Source organism: Tetrahymena thermophila (genome assembly GCF_000189635.1).
Source record: "Tetrahymena thermophila SB210 genomic scaffold scf_8254555, whole genome shotgun sequence".
NCBI lineage: Eukaryota > Ciliophora > Oligohymenophorea > Hymenostomatida > Tetrahymenidae > Tetrahymena > Tetrahymena thermophila.
The window spans coordinates 520,930-545,201 of record NW_002476326.1 but is presented as its reverse complement, the minus strand read 5'-3'; the positions used below and the strand labels follow the sequence as shown (position 1 = coordinate 545,201).

General features: G+C 22.6%; 5 protein-coding genes across 5 annotated transcripts; 4 read left to right on the top strand and 1 right to left on the bottom strand. All coding sequences in view use genetic code 6, as the record gives it.

Moving 5' to 3' along the window:
• Nucleotides 1-74: 74 nt before the first annotated feature.
• Nucleotides 75-833, top strand: TTHERM_00412000 (hypothetical protein; the record flags this gene model as incomplete). Its single annotated transcript, XM_001020894.2, has 2 exons — nt 75-243; nt 304-833. 2 exons carry the CDS (start codon nt 75-77, stop codon nt 831-833), a joined length of 699 nt encoding a protein of 232 aa, XP_001020894.2.
• Nucleotides 834-2,487: 1,654 nt separating this feature from the next.
• On the bottom strand, nt 2,488-8,137 carry TTHERM_00411970 (REJ domain protein; the record flags this gene model as incomplete). Its single annotated transcript, XM_001020891.2, has 5 exons — nt 2,488-5,637; nt 5,696-5,903; nt 6,068-6,569; nt 6,622-7,753; nt 7,919-8,137. 5 exons carry the CDS (start codon nt 8,135-8,137, stop codon nt 2,488-2,490), a joined length of 5,211 nt encoding a protein of 1,736 aa, XP_001020891.2.
• A 4,289-nt stretch (nt 8,138-12,426) lies between these two features.
• TTHERM_00411960 (hypothetical protein) lies at nt 12,427-14,394 on the top strand (the record flags this gene model as incomplete). Its single annotated transcript, XM_001020890.3, has 14 exons — nt 12,427-12,670; nt 12,717-12,800; nt 12,858-12,892; nt 12,953-13,002; nt 13,053-13,142; nt 13,184-13,273; nt 13,322-13,411; nt 13,474-13,560; nt 13,606-13,695; nt 13,744-13,833; nt 13,887-13,973; nt 14,023-14,112; nt 14,160-14,252; nt 14,307-14,394. The coding sequence occupies 14 exons, from the start codon at nt 12,427-12,429 to the stop codon at nt 14,392-14,394; spliced, it is 1,308 nt and encodes a 435-aa protein (XP_001020890.3).
• An 877-nt stretch (nt 14,395-15,271) lies between these two features.
• TTHERM_00411950 (dual specificity phosphatase domain protein) lies at nt 15,272-19,339 on the top strand (the record flags this gene model as incomplete). Its single annotated transcript, XM_001020889.2, has 8 exons — nt 15,272-15,346; nt 15,461-15,589; nt 15,854-16,546; nt 16,885-17,533; nt 17,865-18,634; nt 18,687-18,826; nt 18,908-19,101; nt 19,176-19,339. 8 exons carry the CDS (start codon nt 15,272-15,274, stop codon nt 19,337-19,339), a joined length of 2,814 nt encoding a protein of 937 aa, XP_001020889.2.
• A 972-nt stretch (nt 19,340-20,311) lies between these two features.
• TTHERM_00411940 (hypothetical protein) lies at nt 20,312-23,501 on the top strand (the record flags this gene model as incomplete). Its single annotated transcript, XM_001020888.3, has 5 exons — nt 20,312-20,482; nt 20,569-20,592; nt 20,646-20,672; nt 20,756-20,883; nt 22,244-23,501. 5 exons carry the CDS (start codon nt 20,312-20,314, stop codon nt 23,499-23,501), a joined length of 1,608 nt encoding a protein of 535 aa, XP_001020888.2.
• Between the last annotated feature and the right edge of the window lie 771 nt (nt 23,502-24,272).

Sequence of the window (24,272 nt, the reverse complement as noted above, 5' to 3'; positions counted from 1 at the left end):
TCAAAAAAATTAAAATATGATAAAAGATAATAAAAATGTTATTTACTAAAAAATATGCTTGATTTAAAGTTATTATGGTTTCCCAATATCATTAATTTTAAACGGGTAATTAATTAATCATTTAAAGACATTCAAAATCATTTAAACTTTTATCAAAAATATTCTTTTTATCAGATTTGAAAGTAAAGATATTATAATTTTAAAAATAAATAATGGGAAACGAATGTTGCAGATGTGATTGTGGTAATTTAAATGTTGAATGAATAATATTTTAATTACTCAACTTTTCAATCAATAAATTAGAGTAAGATAAACATCTTCCTTTGGAATATGAGGTTTCAGTAATAACTTAATCTGAAGTAGGAGATGATTATTATTGGAGAGGATATTAACCAGGTTATGAAAAGGCTGGTTAACATCTTTCACAGGAATATGTTAAGAGAGCATGCTATTTGATAGATGCATTTGACAAAATATAAGAATAGCATTAAGCTTAAAAATTCGATATTTTTAATCAAATTCTAGAAACAGGAATGTTAACCACTAAAGGTTCTTAGAAAAAATGCTCTTTCTAAGCAAGTAGAATAAATAAATATGAATCTGACTAAAGTCTAAACAGAAATAATTTTAATAGCAACGAAAATTTAAAAAAAACAAATTTTGATGAAAGTAAAGTAAGCAGTTCTAAAAGGCTTTCAGACTGTAGGTATTGCCCTCCCCAAGATAGCAACAAAAAATAAATGCATAGCTCTTCTCACTCTCATTTATCTTCCTCAAATAAATATTCAAATCTTAGTGATTATTCTAACTCTGTAATAAAATATGGAATATGAATCAACCAATAAATAATAAATATAGATTGAAAATTAATAAATACTCTATTTAATAATCAAAATACTTTAATGAAGCTAGCTTATAAACTTTTAATTTAAAATGTCATTTAAAAATCATATTAACTAATTATATCCAATTCAAATGGTAAAAAATTAAATAACTTAATAAATAAATAAACAAACAAACAAACAAATCTACTTATTATTATGATGTTAGTTAATTACTAATATTTAAAATTAATAATTTAAATGTATTCATTCACTTTATTTGCATATAAAAAATAAATAATTTGGTTTCAAATAATGTTTCTAATTCATTTTCATCATTTAATAAACTCATTATAAATATTTTTGAAATAGAATTTTATCTCACCTTTTACATTTTTTCATTATTAAATCAATGTAAAATGCAAAAAATTGTGTATTATCATATTTTTTTTTAACAAAGCAATAATGATAAAAAATTTGAGAAACTCATTTTATTTTTATAGAAGTTAAAAAAAATAATTTTTTGACAAGCATAATTTTCTTTTCTAATTCAAATTTACTTTTGTCAATCTATTTTTTTTAATTTATATTTTGATATTTTAGTACCTATGAAAATTCAAAGTATTTTTTTAATTATTTCAAAATTTTAGCTTCCTATTTGAAAAGGCTTTTAAAAAATTCATAGTATTTATGGTTTCTACCTAAATTTATCCATTCAAGCTTTGAGATGCTATGTTGGATGAGTAGTTTAATGATATACCCATATTTTAAATAATACAATTGCATTTTTCATTATCAAATTTATAATTTTATTGTTTTTTAATTTCTTTCTTATATTTATTACACAAACACAAGAAAATAAATATTAAAGATCTGATCATTCAAAATGGCTTCTAATAAGGTATGCCATCTTAAAAATATACAACTTTTATTGTTTTATACCAAATAGCCTTAAAAAATAAAATTAAGAAGATAGATACTCAAAAAATTATAAAAAATTTAAATTTTATGTAAATATTACAAATTATGGTATGGAGAGGAATAAGGTATAAAATAAAAAAGAAAATTCTTTATCCTATATTTAAAGTATTTTTTTAAATTAATATTTTGCATATTATAAGTTCATTCTTTCTGAAATTCTTTAACAATATTTATAAAATTCTTCTAGTAAATAAGATCTAATTATGAAAATTATTTAAATTAAAAGTTATTGTCTAGAAAATAAACTTTTAAGAATTTAAAGATAATGCAAATATAAAATATATAGCTTCAAAAAGTGCAAATATGATATAACTTCATTTTTTATCTTTCTAAGTAAATAAGATCAAATTATGAATATTATTTCAATTAAAGATTTTTGTAAAGAAAATGAAATTTTAAGAAATAAACGATGCAAAAAAAATATAAAATGTATAAAAAATTCAAAATAAACAATACCTGATCAAAAAACAATACAAATAAAATTTAATACTATTTTCAAATAGTTAAGCTGGACACAACTTTGCTTAAGCCGAAAATAGCATACAATTTATAGAATATAAAATTCTTTTATATATTTTTTAATATAATGATCTTAAAAAGTGCCAAGATTGACTAAACAAAGATAAAGTCAACTCCTATAACTAGAAAGAATTAAACGTATTTTGAATTAGCATAGCCTGGCTCTTCATTGCTTATAACAGCTAAAATGACATAATAATAAACATACCATAAAAAAGGTAGATAATTTTTGACCTACTCTAGTTATTTTATGAACTATTGTTATTAAGAAAACTCCAACTTCTACGATTATTGAGCTAACTATTGAAATTATTATTTTTTAAATGGCATTATAGCTTTCATCAAATACTGTTGACAGACAAAGAGAGTGGATTACCCTCAAGTAAATAATATTGAATCTAATTGGTCTTGAAAGAGAAGGCTCATATGTATAAATTGTATTAAAATAGGCGTGAAATACTTTAAATTATACTAAAAGAGATAATTTTTTAAGTTATTCTATTGTTTAAATTTCATCTTCCTTTAATTTAACAACTTAATTTACTAAATTACTTTTGCTGCTCTAATCTTAAAATGTGCTTACAGTTATCTTATTTGAATTTATTAATTTGTCTTATTACACTTCTTAAAAAGTTTTTAATTAACCTTAATTTAGCTTTTCATCTTAAATGTTTGGCTACTCTAACTCTTAAAGCTATTCTGATTAGACTTATTCCTAGAGTTAAAGTGGTTAATTATCAAGATTTTTCAACTAGTTTGGCTACTCAGTAGATATTTAATTTTCTAATTTGAAAAATTCGATTTAGTTTGATTCAATTTGTTCATTTTTTAAAATTGTTAAGGTATTTAAAAATTTTTGTCTTTTTGTTTGATTCTTAGAAATTAATAGGTCTTGCTAATCTTAATTATTAGTTTACTATATAACACCATTTAATTCTTAAATACTTTATAATTGCAAGCTTGGTATCTAATTCTTTCCACTAATAGGAGGATTTTCTAATTCCGATGCCATAGGCATAATCTATGAGATAGTAGTTTTGCTAAATTTTTTGTCTAGATTTCTACCATAATAATATAAACCTAATTATAACAAAGTTATAGTACAAAGAGTCCAAACAATAGCATATTAATAAAAATTCTTAAAATTGCTTATGTTATTAAATCCATCTGAGCTAAAAGCTTCTTTTACATTTTTATTTATAAGCAATGATTCTAGATCATCAATCACAGTTGTAGGATTTGTACTTTTACAATAGCAATAGTATTTATTATTCTTTGTTATGTTGGTACATCCATGAGAAGACCAAGCCTATGATTATTGCATTTAGAGGCAAGTTTAATTATTAGGAGAGGGTTAAAGGTCTTAAAATTTAAAAATATAAAAATTTTATTAATTATCCTTTTAATTTTCCTTGATGTTTATTAATTTTCTATTGCTAAGCATATTGTTCCTTTGTTCAAAGTTAGAACCTTATTGATGCAATAATCTATTTGAGCTTGCATTTACTAAGTCTAAATAATATTTAATGACTGGATTCTAAGTAATTGTTATGCTTGAGTTTATTTATTTTAATTTTTAAATATAAATCTAGAATTCTGATGTTAATTCGAAAGGATTTTGAGAGTAAGTAGTCTAACCTAAATAATAGGTATTTGTTGTTTGTGAATCCTAATAGTCTATTATAACTTACTTTAAATTTTTTGAAGTAATTTATTAGCAATCTAGTGATATTAAATTACCTTACAGCTATACTCCTCCCTAATTAGGTAGAGTTGCTTTGCTTAGGTAACTGCATATTTAGTCTGATATATTCATTTATTGAGATATCAAATTACTGGAAAGAATTTTAGTAGTCGAATTTAATACTTTAAATGAGTCTACAATATTTTGAAGAAAAACATTGTTGTTATTCATAAACATATTATCCTAACTAATTAAAGATTATTAATTTTATAAAATTGTATTTAGCTAGCTTAGGACAGCGATGGTCTAGGATTCTTATTAATTAGTTATAGATTATTATAGTTGGGCAATTACTTTATTTGCGTATGTTGATAATAAAGATGAATTAGGTAGAGAATTAACTTAGCTTATTATTAATGATATGAGCTACGATTTTTTCGGATTCATTGATTCAAGGTTATATACTGGATAGTTCTTAGATATTTCTTCTCCTATGACACACAGGTTTAAAATATTTTAGGAAATTGTCTTTCTACTATCAATTTGTAAAGCTTAGTCAATAATTTTGTTGATTTAATTTTCGGTTTGAGCAAATGGTTAAATGTTTACCTATAAGGTTGTATTGTAAACAGCTAAAAAGTTATCAATAGCCTAAGCCATTAATGTTAAATTTCCTGAAGGAAGGATAGTACTTAATTCGTTTTATAAGCTTTAATCCATTATTTACCTTCTTAGGATATAATTTGGAGATATCTATTCTTATTAATAATCAGTATCATTTAGGTAGTAAAAGAATTAATAAGATATTGGTGCATTGGCTGAGGTGCAACCAGACATTTTGATTTAAAAAATTGTTTATAGAGCTTATCCACTAAGACTGTTTACAGATAATACACAATTATTGGGTGGTAAATTTATATTAAAGTTAGTTATACTTAAACTAGGCATTATGAAATAAGGATTGTATGCGCTGAATCTTACTTACACAATAGCATTTTATGGAAGGATATTTACAAAATAATCCCATATTCTAAACCTCACTTTATAATAATCAAATTTTATAGCTCCTACTACTGTATTATTATAAAGTACTGCACCAGCATAGCTTAGCAAGTCAGAAGAAACATTACTTCCATATATGAGAGTTGCATCAATATCTTAATTAATGTTGACTTATATCAATTAAGATATATCTTTAAATTTAACAATTAAAATAGGTATATCAGTTTCAGATAAGATGATCATAGTTGATTATAATTTTTAACGGGAATCTTTGGTTCCTGTAAAAGTAAATAAAAGAGATTAATAAGGACTAAAAGTTGAACCTGGTATCGAAATGCTAGAAACATTTTGTTGCAAAACTACTGGATGGTTATTGTAGTCGTAGCACTGATTATCATTTTGATTAGAGGTAAGGGATACACAATCCCATTTTAAATTAATTTGTTAATCTTAGTTTGGGTCTTCAAGCTCAAAATCTCTTGCTTATCCAGTTAAATTTAAGGGTTGTTTGAAGCCAAATACTCCTTTTTATCCACCTATAATCTAAATAAATAAATTAGATATATTAGGCATAATAGTTTAAGTTTTTAGATTAGCGATTGATGAATTACTGACTAGAGAGGCATTTACCTTTATTAATAATTATAAAAAAGTTAATAAATTTATTAATTTTAAAAATTTAGTCTACGTTTAAATCAAAAATGGTTTAATGAGGAATAGAATATTTTTCGACTAAAACTAATGTTTAATTATATTTAAATTGCGTTAGGTTTTAATTCAGCTTAGGCACACTTTTAGAGTTTATCTGTATGTTAAGAGGTTCATTAGTAATTATTGGTCCACTCTAATCACATATTTACACATAGAAAGAGACATAAATTCGTAAATCCATGAATCTATTTTAAAAATTATTTTTTTATTTAATTATGATTAAATTTATTTTATTTAAAAACTAAATTCTGAATTCATTTTTTTCTAAATTAGTAATTTTTTTGTTTTTTAAACGAAATTAAGTCTTTTAAATGTAAATAGTCTAAGAGTAAAATTAAGTGTTTATTACCTATAAATTGGATAACTTTAGGTTTCTAATTTAATAACTAAGTCTTTTTATCTGGTAAAGAGAGTTGTGTAATACTACTTTTATGAAGAATTAACTTTAAGTAAATATTAGAAAACAGCAGTAATTTTAGTGTTTGCAGGAATTAGTTGCTTTAAAATGACTAAAGAGATACTCTTTTAACTGTTAGCATTCGTGATAATGCTATTAACTGCTTAAAGACTGTTTTAATCTAAGCTTGGCGAAGATTATATACTCCAAGTGAAGCTTTTGAACCCTCTTGAAGCATCGTTTATAATATCTGCTACTGAAAAAACGATGTCATAGCAAGTATTTTGAGTTTTACTGAATTAAATAGTAACTTAAGGCTGTTAAGTATCACTCCTTAACTGCTGAACTTTGGTTAAATAAAATGTGTCTATTAAGAAAGTGTTACTAATTTAATAACTCAGAACATTTGGTATGAATGAGAGATTATCATTTTCCATTATTTAAGCATCTTCATCTATTAATAAGAATATATTTACTTTTTCAAAAGATAATTTTATTAAATTTACTTAATTAAACTTTGATTTAAGTATCTTGTATTGAGCAGTTTGGAAGAGTGCCAAGAAGCTGAAGAGTACTATCTTGAAATATATTATTACACTAAAAGTTTTAAATTTATGTCAAAGCAACACCAAAATCAATAATCAAAGTAGGAGAATCAATAGCCAAAGTAGCATTTAAAACAGCAATTTTATTATAACTACATTAATAGAAAATACCTCTATTATCAATACGATTTTTGCAGATACATGTATTATCTGAGATTTCCATAGAATCATAGCAGTCTAAACACATGCTACTTTACTTGTATTAACAAGATCTACATGTGTTAGCACATGCTTAGCAATCCGATTTTATGTACTCTTAGCATTAAACACATTACCACAAGGTTGAATCTTCTTTGTAATTATTGGGGCACCACTGATAGCAAAATGATCCAAGTTAATACCATCCTTAATAACAGCTCCTGCATTAACTCTAAGCAGGTCCAGTGCATGATTAGCATGATTAATGACAATTTTAACATAAATAATTTTAAGTAGAATCTCTAAATTAATTTTATAAACAAACATGCAAGCATTTATTGACTTACGAAACATACTCATGATCCTATGTACAAGTAGTACAGCTTTATCCATTAGTACAAGATATGCAATTATCAATGCAATCAGCACATAAATAGTTATTTTGGGGGTTTCTATATTAATTATTATTGCAAATAACTAAGCAAGAATTTACTTCGCTAACATACTCGTAATTACTTTAGCACTAACTGCAACTTTAACCATCCACACATTTTTGGCAATTACTTACACAGTTAGTGCAATTATAAAAAGTAGTATCTCTATATTAATTTTGTTAGCATACAATTTTGCATTAAAATACTTATTGAATGTATTCATAATTTGCTGTACAAGTGTCACACTATTTATCTTATGAACATTATGTGCAATTGCTTATACAAGGGTTGCACTACTAGGCCATGGTTTACCAATTAATAAAGGTGAACTATCCTGCTGAGCAAATCATTTTGCAATATTGTTATGAATTATTTTTTGGGTTTGTAGTTTAAATATATCCACTAAAGCATTCAGTACAACTTAAATTTTAATCACAATTAGAGCACCCTTGATAGCATTGCTAATTTAGGGAAAAATAAAATATTTTGTTAAGTAGTAAAATAAATAGAAAATCAAAAATTGTTTAAGATAAAAAAATAATTAATATTTATGATTTTAATCTGAAATACTAAAATATTTCTGAAGTAGTTTGGAAGAGTTATATTGATAAAATATAGGAAATTACTGCGCATTATTGTTTTTGATAATTATATCCATATCCAATCTAGCAGTTACTACAGTCATCAGATTTAGTGCATGTTTGGCAATTATTAATACAAGATCTGCATTCTTATGACATTGTAATATTATTAGTCACAAAATTGTATGATCCCACTGAGCAATTTTTTTAGCAGTACTGTAGGGTGTTATCATTTGGTTTCGCCATCAGAGAGTATCCACTCATGCATTAAGTACAGCTTTATATATTTTAGCTACAATTAGAGCATCCTTCAGTACATTCTCGCTTCTAAGTTAAAGAGTATAATCAATTAAGAAATCAAAATAGGTTTGAAGTTTTTAAATTAGGAAAATAATTTAATTAAAAGCAATAAAAGTTATTTAAAATAAAATTCAATTTCATGATAAAACTAATTCAAGTTGATGTCTTTAATCTAATTTCCAAAAATATTTTCTTCAAACTAATAAAGAATTAAATTCAATAAAAAAAAAAATATTACAACACACAAATTTTATTGAGAATCAAATTAATATCCAGCAATACATTAGCTACATTGATTGTCAGCAGAACAGATTACGCAATTGGCAATACAATTCTAACAACTTTATATCAGATAATTTTATCGGTCAAAACGAACAAATTATCCTTATGGGCAATTTCTATTGCAAATTTATTAACCTTTCATGTAATTGTCAGAAATCATATAAGTGAATCCACTCAAGCAAGAGTTTGGGTCACAGTTATTTTTGTCAATACATTATAACACCCTTCTTGACACTTTTGTTTTAAGTAAAAGTAATTAATTAAAAAAGATTTGAATTTTTAAAATTGCAGAAAATAATTTTATTAAACTAAATTAGAAAGGTGGAAGGGCAGTATGTCTATTTCACTATAAACTTAAAGTAATAATGATTTATATAGATATTCATTTGAAAAAGCAAAAATAAATATCTTTGTATTTTGCCTTCCTCTAAAAACAAGTTAAAAAAGAAAAAAATTTTTAAAGGAGTTTGCAGTAAATGCCAAAACTTACTTTATTATCAATTTTTGATAATTTAAGTAAATAATTATTTAATTAATTTATATATTTAAGTTTTATTTATAAAAAAATATGTTTTGAATATAATTAAGTGTCTATAATACCTCAATCAAGTAAAAGAATATTTTAAACAAATAAATAAAAGAGCTAGCAAGGTTAGTGTCTTAAATAATAATAGTAAATTGATTTTATGGTTTAGCAAAAGAGTAAAAAGTATTTATTTATTTAAATTGATCATATTATGTTCTATCGTTTTGTCTTGCATCGCAATCTTCAGGATTTCCTAAAGCAGGTCCAAAGTAGTCACTAATAACTTGTCCATCGCCACCAGTAACTTAAAGATATGAATTTATTGCAATGTTTGATCTCATATTTGTTTTGATAGCTAATCGTGAAAAACTAGGACTTTTTAATATAATAAATAAAATAGATTTTTTTCAAATAAAAAAAAGAGATACATTTGCTAAAATAGGACTTTAACTTATAATGAATTAGAACTTGGTTTTATATAGTTTTAAGATGAGCAAAATGGGGTTTAGTTTACCAAGAAATCCCTTGTAAATATTATAGGTTGATCATTAAGTACGTCTATCTAGAGCTCTGCTGCAACTAAATTTATCAGCAAAAACAGATCTTATAAATTAAAAAGAAATTTATTAAAAATAAAAATGATATTTCATTTACAAAAAAACTTGTAAAGCAGATTGTATTTTTTGAGTTCTTTCTTTTTATACATCTAGTATTTTTTTATGATTGCCTTTTTTATTTTTTTTAATTAATAAATAATTTATATTTAAAGTTGAATATGTTTCAGATTTATAACTACATCGTTAAGTCACAAAATAAATAAAAAAGTAAATATCTATAAAAAGTAATTAATTATTAAATTCACACTGCTCTAAATATCCTAAATCCTAAAACATACTAACTTTATAATGTCAAAGACTAATTGATTTTTATATATCTTAATTTTATAACCATGTGTCGTTTGCTAAAGACTTTAGTCCTTAGCTGAGGCTTACTAACTATTAAACCATATTTATTTATTCAAATAAATATGAATAAATTAAAAAAGAACTAACTTATTATTCTTAAGATAGAGATAAATTAAACCATAGAAATGATAGCCCTTGATAGTAATTGCTTGATTCTTTAGTAACAATACAAAAAAAAAAAATCATGCATTCATTTTTAAATATTTTTTTTTATTTTTGTTAGAAAGAATCGCAGCTCATTATTGTATTACTCAGTTATTTACTAATGACTTAATTTACTTAATATGTCACAAAATTAAAAGTCTTTATAAATAATTAAAGTTATGAATAGATCTTCTTTTGTTCTTAATTATTTGGTAAGTAACATTGGATGGTTAATAGTAGTTAATTACTTAATTAATTAGGAGAAAATAAAAAATTCTTCTTTTATTTATGTTAATAATAAAGTAAAAAAATTCTTAATAAATATACATTTCCCGTCTCAATAAAAAGTTTTTAATTTTAATCCTCGCTTTTTTTACCTTAAAATTACTTTTCTGAATCAATCAAAAATAAGGTAATTGAGAAAAGAAAATGTTCATTGTTATTTTTGAAAATTATAAAGCTTTCTTTTTATATTTATTTTAAAAATGAGTATGAAATTTATACATCATATTCTACCTTTACTTGGTTTCATTGTATCTATAGTCTCAAATTGATAACCAAGATAACTTTAGAAATATTTTTTGTTAAAATGAATGTATTACCCTTAACCTTTATCAATCCAAATTTTTAAGGGTTAATGTGCTGACTATTTAAAAGACTCTTTTGCAACTAAACATAAATGATGATGTCTGCTAACAATAAAAGACTTTTTTCTTTTTGATTAAAATCTTTAGTATAAATAAAACAAAAATTTTAAAAGTAAAAACAGTTTGGCAACATAAATGGATTATAAGATATATGCAAAAATAGTTTATTTTGTTATTTATCAGCAATGATTAAGAATATGTAAATTAAATTTAATAAATAAATAATTTAATACAAACATACATGGTTTAAAAAAAATAGGAAATACCTAAATTTATCTGCATACCCTTAGTAATAATCTATATACCTAAAAATATAAAATAAGGTAGATTAATAAAATAATTTACTATATATTATGCTACATTAAAAAATTGTTATATACTCAAATAAATTCTTAGAAACTAATATTAGTAAACATTTTAAAAGTTATAATTAAATATCTGATTTATAGATATATATAATAAGTAGAGTTGTGGCGATTAAATAAAATATAAGTGATTATTTAATGCTTATTATATTATATATTTTTCTTGGAGCTCAATAAAGTGATTTAAGAAAAGGTTTTTTTTTTAAGTTTAAAGCCTATTTCTTTTCAAAGTATATACATATATTACCTGATAACCTAAATAATCTTTTTTCTGAAGGAGAAGCAGGTTGTAGGTTTGAGAGTAATTTGGAATTTAGTAATAGTATTCAATAAATTTAGAAATGTTTCTTTTAAAATCTTTTTCTTATTCTATTTAACCATCTTTTTTCATCTCACCATAGTTATTATCATCTTTTTACTATCCATGAACAATATAAAAAGATTCTAAAATATAATTTAAATCAAGAATTATGTCATTACCCTATTTATATTTCTTCTTTCATATAGTTGAAATTTCAATTTTACTAAAATCTTCATTTTCATAGGAATTTGAAATTTATTTTTTCTTTAAAAATCTAAAATATTCTTCTTCTAAAATACTTATACAATCCTTTATTTCGCTTTTACTTCCAGCAAATTTTTATCTAGAGTCAAGGCAAGTAGAAATAATATGAGTCTTACTCTAGTTTAGTAATCGTGTAGAGTATTTTTATTTATTGTAATATCTCAGGAAAAAATTTAATGAAGATAACAAAGAGATCATAAAACAATAATTATAATAAAAAGGATTTATTAAAAAAATGTAAAAAAAAGATATTGGTTTTGTGCATAAATTATGATTAATTCATATAATTTTTTTATTATTTTATAAATATAATCCATTTAGTTTTTAGATATTTTCATTATTTGTTTTCGATACAATTTACAACGACTGACATAATTTATTTATTATTTAATAAAATTATAATTTCAAAAATAAAATAAGACAGCTATTATCCACAGTGTATGAAATCATCAAGCTTTTTGGATAATGAATTATTTTTTCATTTATATTGTTATAATAATGAATCATAAATACAATTCTAGGTACACTATAGCATTATTTAACTACTAAAATATTTTTCATGGCTGCAGATAATTTATTTACATAAATAGACACTTTAAGCTTAATAAATTTTTTAGTGTTTATTCAGATTGTCTGATAATTAATTCTGATTATAGAGATCAGATACAATACTTTGAATTAATTAATATAAATAAAATTTCTGTTATTTTCTTTCTTATAAAAAAATTTAAGATACATAAACAACTTTAACATAAATAAATGGAAAGCTCGATAAATAAAATACTCTTAAACATAACAGAAGATTGCTATATCCAAAGATGTTATTTAGCAAAGCTATTTGAATTTTTGGAGTTAAAAAAATTCTAATTTTAAAATTATGAATATTATGAAAATGGATAATATAGTTTGAGCTTAAAAGCTGAAGATATTTATAATAAAAAAATAATTGCAATAGTTGTAAAATTAACTGGTACTACTTTTACTTAGGATAAAACGTAGTTAGGTAAATAACAATTAGATAGCTACAGTTTTATATTTTTTAAAATTAGATAAAATTTATAGCATAAAATATTATTGTGAGATAGAAGAGTAATACGATAATTTAATCATTTAAATATTTGATTTCGAAAGATGTAAGTAAATTTATTACTTTTAAATTACAATATTTAACTTATTTTAATTGTAAATAGACCTAAATTTAACAAAAGTTTTTCAGTGGTATGAAGTAAATAAGCACTTTACTTTACAATTAGTTAAAAAAATTTAATCAAAATTATTTTAACAGATAAATTCGGATAATTATTAACTTGTTAATAATTTCTAAGTTAAAAAAAGGTACAAATATTAATTATGTAAATTAAAAAATTAACTTTGTTATTAAATAGTAACTTTTAAATTGAATACTAAGATGCTGTTAAATTAGGTTAAAGCATCTCTAATTGTGCAAATTTATCCGCCCTTTAGCTAGATTTGGAGTAAATTAACAATTTTTTTAATTTTGCTAAATATTTTATAGCTAAACTTAGATAAACTGCATTTCAATTCAAACGATCCTAAGTAAAACTAGTTAATGCAAATAGTTAGAATAACTATCTCTCAATCTATTGTAAAATAAATTCAAATATATTTCCTATCTAAAATATAAATAAATTAGTAAAAATCAAATCAGCTTGCATTCGTGCAAGGTAATTGGATCAGAATTGATTAAATTCTAAAATTTAAAAAATCTACACCTTGATTTATAGTAAAATTTATTTTCTAATTAGCATTGAATAAATAGAAAATATTTTAAATTTCAATCAAAAGGAATAATATGATTTCAGAAAATGACTTTTAATGGATTGCAAAAGGTTTATAATCCTTGTAGTTAGAGAGTCTTTCAATATTTATATTGTAAATAAATAAACACTAAAAAATATATTTAAATTGTTTTAATAGTCAAAATAAAGCATATGGTCAGGGAGTATCGCATCTTGGCACTGCCCTTAGTTCCATGAATAAACTTTAAAATCTACTTTTAGTTCTAAGGTAAACTAAATAAAATAATATTAATTTAAAATTAATTAATTAAACAAGAAAATGTGGTATATCTTCTGAAGGATTGAAGGAGTTCTCACAAGGATTAAAAAATTGCGTTAATTTAATTAACTTTCAACTTCATTTGTCGTAACTTAATTTTTAGCTTACCAAATACTAAATATTATTATTTAATTTTTTAGATAAAATGTCCTAAGAAATGGACTCCAATATTTAGGATAGGCTCTTTCAAAGTTAAAAAAATTGCAATATCTTTAATTAACTTTAAGGTAAATTTAATTTTTTTTTAAATTTCTAATTTAAAAAAATAATAAATAGACAAACTTTAAATAATGATGAAGGTTTGAATGTCTTATTTTAAGGGTTATCTAATTGCTCCAACCTTCTTAACTTAGATATAGATTATGGGTAAATTTATTTATGTAAATAAATTTTAATTTTAAAACTGTTTTCAGTAAAAATTTAGTAAGTTAAGGATAAATCGCAATTAAAATAGGAAAATATTTAAGCAAATGCTAAAACCTTCGAACATTTAAATTAAATATAGAGTAAAATTAAATTATTTTATTTTTATTTAACTTAATTTTATATTTTAAATAAAGTTAAAACCAAATAGATGCATAAATAATAAGAAACATATTCAAGCATACAACTAAAGGAAAAAAGTTAACAGAATATTACATTTCTTGAATATAAAATATTAATTTTTATTTATTCAATCATTTATTTGTACTTTTTATATTCATTATTAAGTGAGAGACTTTATAAAATTTTTTTGCTTGGGTTTATTTGTTCTATTTATGGAATTCTAATTAGTTGATACCATTAAAAAATATATGGATTAATCCTATTTTTTTAAATTGTAATTTGATCTTCAAGCAAATTTATATAAATTGTAATAGTCTAAATTCTTTGTCTGTCTATCTGTATGTCTGTTTGTGTGTGTGTGCGATGCTTGATCTAATTTACTTCAAACCAATTAATATATAGTAAATATAGATTTTTTTGATAAGTTAAGAGAACTAAATGTATAAACTGCATAAATAAATAAATCAAGAATGCATGACCATATATTTTTTAAGATAAAAGTTATTATAATTTTATAGCATGAGATAATAAAAAATATAATTAGATTATCAATAAATAACGAGCAAAAATTTATTAATAAAGGTTGAAATATTCTTTGAAAAAAGAAAAAAAATGCATAGAAATATATTATATGATTATTGTTTATTGCAATTTATATTATAATTATTGATATATAACTAAGAAATAATATTTGTAATGATAGTTAGTGATTGAAGTTGATTCATTTGCTATCAATTAATTAATTCATCTCTTAATTAATTTTTGTTCATAACAAAAATAATAATAATAATAAAATAAACAAACAAACAAACAAGCAATCATTAAATATTGAATATTACTTTTTGGTGACAAGTTTTAAGCATAAAGGACACCTTTCATAAATAAAAACAACTAGGTTTTAACCAACACACTTAAAATATAAAAAGTAGATCAGACTAGTTGATAAAAAACTGTACTAAAAATAGCATAGAAAAGTAAAATGATATACGAAGAATTTATAGGTGCTATCAAGATAAAGGATGGTCTTTTTATAGGAGACTAGCAAGCTGTTAAAGTAATAATTAATGAAAATTTTAGATATTCTACTTCGTTTTAATTCTTAAATGACTAAAATAAAAATTATATAAAGCGTATTTTAAATTAGCTCCATTTAATTTTATTAATAAAGGACTTAGAATTCATTTTAACCAATAAAGTAACTCACATTATAAATGCAGCTGGTAAACAGATTGATAATATGTTAGAAAACTTAGGGGTTTAGTATTTAACTTTTTATTGGTAGGAATCAGATAAATAGGTAATAATAAAATTATGTCAAACTAATTATTTTGGTTTTTATTCAATGAAGGGAGATAAAAATTTTAACTAAGCATAAACAATAAAAATATGCAAAAAAACATTTACTATCATTAGATACATCGTTTTTTAGAGCAGACACAATATTGTTAAATGAATAATAATTGTCTCTTTAGATTTTTATATTAAGGCAAATGGAATAAATATTAATTTTAACAAGATTTATATTGCGGAGTAATGAAATATAATTTTATCAAAAAAATAGATTTTGTTTGATAAAAACATAGAAACTGTGAACTAAATTGTAGATTTTATTGAAGAAGCTAATTAAAATGGTGAATCATGTCTAGTCCATAGTGTGAGAGGATAAAGCAGGGCGTGTTGTATTTTAACAGCTTATTTTATGAGAAAGTATTAATGGACCCTTCTTAAGACTCTTGATTATTTAAATTCACGTAGACCAGATCTTGAAATACGTGCTACTTTTTTCGAATAATTGAAAAATCTTGAGTTATATTTATAGTAGACTGGATAAGGCGCTATAAGTTAAGATTGGAATCAATCAGGTGCAGGGCCAGATGCAAAAATATAAGTTGAAAATTCACCTGATGAAATTCTTATAAGAAACACTTATGTGAATTCTAAGTAAGGATAAATTCCAGATTATTACTTAAATATAGGAAAACCTTAAAGATTTGGAGGGTATTCTCCATATAAGAAGCCTGCTCCAACCAAAATTATATGGCTTGATGAAGTATCTAACAATAAGAAAAAACTAGTCCAGGTATTAAATTAATCCTAATCTACAGGAAAGAAAGGGGCTTCTGTACAACACAGAAAACCATCTCCTGCTCCTTTTAAAAGAGCTTAATAACAAGCTCTCAAGTAAATAGAACAGTAATAAACTCAAATACTACCTTAAAACCAAAACCAGGATTACATAGATTCTATTTTAAAGGTAATCAATCATAAAAAAAATAATAAATTTATCAAAAAGGGAAAAAATATTAATTCTATTTTAATGAAAAATATTTGTTAGCTTTTTTATCAATAGAATTTATAAAGAAGATTAATTTTCGTTAGTCAAATTTATTAAATTAGGATTTATTTATATTAAGTAATAAAGAAAGATGTTTCGTTTCAACCACATATTTTTTTTCTAAATTATTTGAAATTTATCTTTTAAAAAAATTAAAACCTAAAAATAAACTGATGTATTCATTCATTTATTTATTTATTATAAATATTTGTTTAATTTAATTTATTTCTAATATCTTTTTAATTTAAAATAAATAGGGGTCAAATAAGATTTTCAAAAAAATTACTGGCGAAGAGCTAAGTGAAGTAGAAATAAATTAGATAAAGTAATAAGCTAATCAACCTTAAATATACAATAATTCTTTTTAATAAAGTGCATAAAAATCAAATGAAAACAGTGCTAATAAACCTCCACAAAATCCTATGAGCAGCAGCTTAAATAAACTAAATAGCAATAGGGTTACTTAACAAGAATCAGATGCAGAAAACGGTGATTCAAGCAATCCTTCAAATAAAAGCATTACAAATAAAGAAAATTCAAGTCGACCTGGTTCAACAAGAGATGAATCTCTTCTGCAAGATAAAAATGCTAACGAAGTTCAGTACTAATAATATTCTAAATTACCATAGAGTGCTAAATAAGAAATTTAGCAAGTAAAAATAGGTAATACTCGTGGTAAGGAAGTTGGTAATTCTCAAAGTTTAAATAATTAAATTTACAACAATACAAATGTCAACATCAATAATTCTTAAATAAGATAAGATAACTCTCAAAATACTCTCAATAGCTAAAATATAAATATCAAAAATAAGTATGGAAATGATGGTAATGCTAAAGTGAATAATATAAATGGAAATATCATAAATCTCACAGTTAATAACTTTGTAAATGCAAATGTTGCTACAGGTAAATAAACTAATGAATTATAATTGGTTTTTTTGCAGCTATTTGATTTAATTTCTTAGATCACTTTATTATCATAATTTTAATTTGTTTTTAATAAAATTTATTTCAAAATGATTCAATAAAAATATTACTTTTTTATTATTTGAGAGCAAGAAAAATTCTCGAGATGAGTTAAAATTTGATTTATTTATTAAATTCAAGAATTATTCTTTCCTTTTTTTGTTCTCTTCTTTATAAATTCCAAAATTATTTTAAGAAGTGATATTTGAAAGAAAATTACCTTCGTTTTATGATTGAGTAAAAATTGTTTTTTAAATTTAAATAAAAATAGGTAATGTAGTTTAACAAGGCTTCCAAATTGCAAACGTAGCCACTAATAGTGTAATTGGAAACTCTCAATAAATACCAGGTAACTATGATATGAATGTTGAAAACTTAGCTTAACAACCTTTTATTGTTTAATACCCTTAAAATGGTATAGACTTTACAAATATGAATAGTAATAGCTATGTTAAAAGTAACAACTCTGGATTAATTAATAACAGCAACAATTCAAGTAATAGTAACTAAAATTCTGCTGGAAAGTAGTATAAGCAATATAGTAGCGATCCTAGTAAATTATAAAATTATTACAAATTTGTTGTCGAGGATAAAGCAAAGAATTAAGGGAGTGATTTTAAGAACAATGGTCAAGGTGCCTAGCTTCCTATGGCTCAATAAATTATATTTTAAAATTAGTAGATGCTCTTGATGTAAAAATAACAGTAATAACAATAGCAGCATTAAGCATTAAACCAAAACATTTAGTTAACTTAACAATAGTAATAAGCTCAATAATTTAATATCTAGCAAATTCCTATTTCGATTTTACAAAATCAGCAGACATCATAAAATTCTGGAGGATAAAATTCAAATTCCTAAATTCTTTCAAAAATGCTCAGTAAGAATAACACTTACCACCATTCTGATATGGTATATTAAAAAGTCATTTCTAAAAGCTTTAACCAAAGCAAAATAAAATAAGAAATGGTATTTGGTTAAAATTAGTATTAATTCCCTAAAGAAATCAACAATTACTCATTGATAAAGAACGATTTATCAGTAAAATATGAATTTTTAAAAGCACGTTAACTAAACCATATAATATTAATAGGATTCAAAAATAACAAAGAACATGATGAAGTAGAAACAAAATATCCAAAATTCTTAGCTGCAATAATAGCCTATAAGTCACAAGTTTCCTATTAAAGCAAATCCTGATTTGTTTGAAAAAAGACCTAATTCAGCAAATACGTAATTTTATTAAATTTTAATATTTCAATTATTTATTTTTGGTAAAAAAAATACTAAATTTTTATGTAATAATTATTTTAGAAGCTTACCTCAAGGAAGACAAGCTTATAATGGATTCGTAGTTATGACAAACAATTTTATGATGGGAACCAATCACATGAACAACAATAATAATTATAATGAGAATGAAAATAATAATTTTGATTCTAGTAACATAAATAAAAGACCTTCTTCTACAGGAGGTGGTATTCGTTCTTTTTCTCCAGGGTCTAAAAGTAACTTAGAAATATATAAATATATATATACTTATTAATACGATAAATAACAAATTTTATTTCATAAATAAAAGATATTAAGCCATAAAACCTTCCTAATTCTATCAAACCTTAACTGATTGTAACTAATCAAAATGGATCTAAAAAAACAGGAATGAGATATCCCTCACCAGCAATAAATTCTTCAAGCCAAAATACATATTAAATGTCAGTATCCTAGAAAAATAAATGGAAATGAGCAAAAAAAATATAAAATTGAACATATTTTATAAAATGAGTTTATAGTGCTAACAAACTAGCTTAGCTATTATAAAATAAATTTCTTTCTTCATAAATAATAAAATTTTTCCTCCCTTTTTCTTTAATTAAATAAAACTAATTAAAGAAAAACCGAAAGAGTAAAACTATCTAAATAGCACACTAAAAAGATTTAAATTAAACTTATACGAAATAACAGAAAACTATTTATAGACAACAATAATTTTACTCTTTCCTACTAATAAACAAACTATTTACCAAATTGTTAATTTATCAATCAATCAATTAATAATTTTTATAATTTATAAAATAATTTATATATAAAATAATAATATGCTACTTATTTATATTTATGAAAATATTTGTATGTATATAGACATTTTATTAATTTACAATCTCTATTAAGAGTATCTAAAAATCATTTGCAAATAATAAGCTTACTTTTTCTAAGCCTTTTAAATTTTAATTGTAAATTAAACATTGTAATTTTAGGTTGCTCATCAGATTTTATCTTTGCTTGAATAAATTTAAACAAAAAGATAAACTTTGGTTTCTAAAAAAAAACATTAATTAAATTAAAATAACTCAGTAATTTTTAATAAAAAGTCTTTTGTTTGATAAATCATTTTAAAGAATAATAAAAAACATATTAAATTTTTGAAATAATATCATAAAGATAAATAAATGTAGAAAATTTATAATCTTGCTTGAATATAAAATCTAATAATAAAAAAAAGTAAAGCTGAAATTTGCGGTGTTTTTTATTTTTATTATTAATTCTTAATAACAAATATCCAAATAATACATTTAGATATTTTTTTACTTACTTTTTCTATTAGTTAAAATAATAAGAAAGCAGAATTCATATAAAAAATTTTATATTACTAAAAAAGTTTAATATCATTAAAATTAACAACTAAAAATCAATCAGAATATTAAAAAGGAACAAGAAATGGATAAGAAGCAAAAGGCTAATTCAGGCAGGAAACCCAATATATTCGGAAGTCTTTCTGGGTTTTTCTGCTAATGCTCTGGCGAAGAAAGAATTACAATAGTAGACGAAAGCGAATATTAGATGAAGGCAAGAGCTTTATCAAGTGATATTTCAACTTCGACTGCTTCAGTAAATAATTAATTATATTAATTGATTGATTGATAATAATAACGAAATTATCATTCTAAAATAATTTTAATTTATTTATATTATAGCAATTATTTAGAGAAATGGAAGAGGTAAAATCACATTTTAATAAGAGTCTTAGAATTAAATATTGTTCTAAATAAAGGAACTTTTGGTGAAGAGGGACCCTTATGTAATTATTAATTTATTATTAAGTGAAAGATGGCTATTAAAAATTTTTTGAACCCAAAAATTACTTAATAATATATAAAACAGGACTATACTCCATGTCTGATAGCTAAACCAAACCATTGGCATCCAGTGAGCGAATACGAAATTTCTCAAGACAAAAAAAACATGAACATTTATAGCTGGGGTAGATACCATGCTTTCCTGGGATAAGGGTAATTAATTAACAATCATAAACTTATATATATGAATATATAAATAAATATTATTACTTTAATAATGAATGAAAACCCACTGATTTGAGTAATATTATTATTTCAATAATTATTTTCAAAAAAGAAAAAGTAATTTTTATCTAGTTTATAAAAAAAATTATTATCACAAATTTTTGTGGTATTTCTTCTGCAAATAGCTTAGTTTTATAACCTAAACATCTACTTTCTTTACTAAAAATACCTTTTGCCTTAAATTTTAGAATAATAATTGATTGAAATCTTCTCTAAAAAGTTAAGTCAATTTTATCCATTCTTTTAAAAAAAGGAAGCATAATTCAAGCACATTGTTTATAAAAAGATAATAAAAAATTAACCTTATATTTTTGATATCATAAAATTTGTAATTAAATGCATCAAAAATAAATAAATTTGAAAACTAAATAAGAGGGTTTTTATTAAAATATTCCAAATTATTTAAGAAATATTTATCTAACAACTGAGTAAGATCAGAAAGAAACTGAGATAGATATTTGCTTTTATTTTAAAATCAATAAATTGAATAAATATTTTTCTAAAAGTTTACATTAAAAAAGTCAAATAATATCTTGAAAACCCCCAAAATAATCAAAAAATTGAGAAAAAAAAAATAATAATAATGAACCAAAATTTAATGTAAATAAATAAATAAAATATCATTCTCAAAGTTTATAAAAATAGAAAATTTATAAATAAAATAAAAGTCAATAGATGTGATAAAAATAGAAAAAAATATATGTATAAATAAAATGTACACATATTTAATTTCATCTAAACATTTTAGAGTTAATCTGTACAGCAAGTTATAAAAATAAAATAATAATAGTTAAAACATATTTTATATTTTATTTTGAAATTTATTAGCTGATTATAATAAATAATTATAAAATTAATGATTTGAAAGTTCATTAAATAGGTTATAATATTTATTAATTAGGTAATCAATTTAATTAAAGTTAAGTAAATTGCAAAATTTGGTTAAAATTGATTTTCTCAATCTATTTATTTTATACTTATTGAATTTTAAGGAAAATCTTTAAATATAAAAAATTCATAACTTATGTCACTTTTTCAAACTAAAAATTTGCTGTTCTTAAATTTATTATTTTAAAAACACACACATTTAAAATTTATAAATATTATCTAAAAATACATAAATGTTTTTAAATTATACTAAATAAATAAAGTGGCATATTTAATTAGAATTTAGTAATTATAATTTAATAAATTAGTTAAATTATAATAATGATTTTAAATATTAAAATTGATAAAAGTATGAAGGATCCATCCTAATATATTCTAAATTTTTTTTTTATACTTAAAGAAAAAACATTGGATAAAAAGCAATAGGCTTTTTTGAACCTTCAATAAATTTAGAATCTGAAAAGCCTATCACTCTTAGCTTTAGATTTAACCAATTCTCTAAAGTTAGTGGAGTAGGAATAAGCTATGAAAGCTTAACTGAAGGTATTAGCTATAATATTGGTACAGTAAATAAAAGAAGGAATTAATGGATTTAAGCTAATATGCTTAACCCAGAAAATGAACATCCTAATTAATAGAAAATCAACAATTTGAACTTAAGACATGGAGGTTTCTATATAATAAATGAAATAGGCTAAGATAAAAGTACTTTCATCTGTAATGATCGTATTGAGTTTGTTCCTATAACATGGAAGGAAAAAGATCATATTATTATGGCATTTAATCCTAAAAAAAATAGCTTAAATATTTAGGTGATAAATCATTAAAATTTTGAATGCAAATCTTTCGATTTATAGGTGGACATCTAATCGATGCTTTAGCAAGAAGAAAAATAAAAAGACCAACCAGTTCATTTTTCTTTTATCTTGGACTAACTGGGAGATGCTTTAGAGCTTCTTGGAGACCCAGAGGCTAATCATGTTAAATAAAAAACCCCTCCATAAACTAAGCCAATAAACTACTACGATTTAAGTCAAAAATACTATCTAGATTAGGGCTGCTGTTCAACAAGGATTAAATTTGAAAATAAGTCAATGGATTGTGTACTACTTTATTCAGATAATTACTACTTATTTAATCACTGCTATGAGGAAGAAAAAAATTGTTATATGTTTGCATATTTTAAGCCTTGTATACCATTTCCTAGTGAAAAATTATATATTAAAAGAGTTGCATTCTTGATTGAAAACCTTGGAGTAGGAGAACTTTTCTTAGGAATAACTCGTGAAGCTTATGCTATACACAACGCTGATATTGACACTCCAAAGCCTGAAGAAGATTGGCTTGGACGTAGAGTGCTATTCAGAAGTTCTGGCAAAGAGCTAGGACCTCCTTAGAATCCTATTATAAAATATAGTAACTCATTTTCAAATGGATAATTAGTTATAATTGAATATAATCCCTTTACTGATTGCTTGACAATGATCAATTAATAAAATGTAAAGAGTGTGATAAATAATCTTTATGCAGATTTTACAGAAAAAGAATTTTAAGATAAGCAAAACAGATACTGCTTTTGTGTTGGAGGAGCTAGCAATTTCAGAGTTTGCCTTTACAATGATTACTTTGATGATATCGAAGAAAGTTTAAAATAATGAAATTAAACTTACTTTTTTCATGCATTTCTTCGCTCATAATAACTGCAAAAATTATTACCAAACAGTATTTTGAATTAATTATTCATCAACTGATAACTATATAAGATTTCTGAGATATTTTAAAAATATTCTGAAACAAAAAAGAATAACATTTAACTTACTTTTACTATTCAAAATTTATAACTTATTTGTTTAATTAACTGTATTAATATATTAATTATTTTATGCTTTAATTTCATTTTAATTTCTTAATATTTTTATATTTTAAAGAAAAAAGCTTAAAATTGAATGAAAACAAATAAAATAATTTGACATTAAAAAAGAGTTAAATTTGGTATTAAATTTATTATGAAAAAAATAAGAATAACATTTAACTTACTTTTACTATTCAAAATTTGTAACTTATTTGTTTAATTACTTTTACTATTCAAAATTTGTAACTTATTTGTTTAATTAATTAATTGTATCAATATATTAATTATTTTATGCTTTAATTTCTTAATATTTTAAAAGTAAAAAGCTTAAAATTGAATGAAAACAAATAAAATAATTTGACATTAAAAAAGAGTTAAATTTGGTATTAAATTTATTATGAAAAAAATAATAATAACATTTAACTTACTTTTACTATTCAAAATTTGTAACTTACTTGTTAATTAATTGTATAAATATATTAATTATTTTATGCTTTAATTTCTTAATATTTTCAAAGTAAAAAGCTTAAAATTGTATTAAGCCAAATAAAATAATTTGACATTAAAAAGAGTTAAA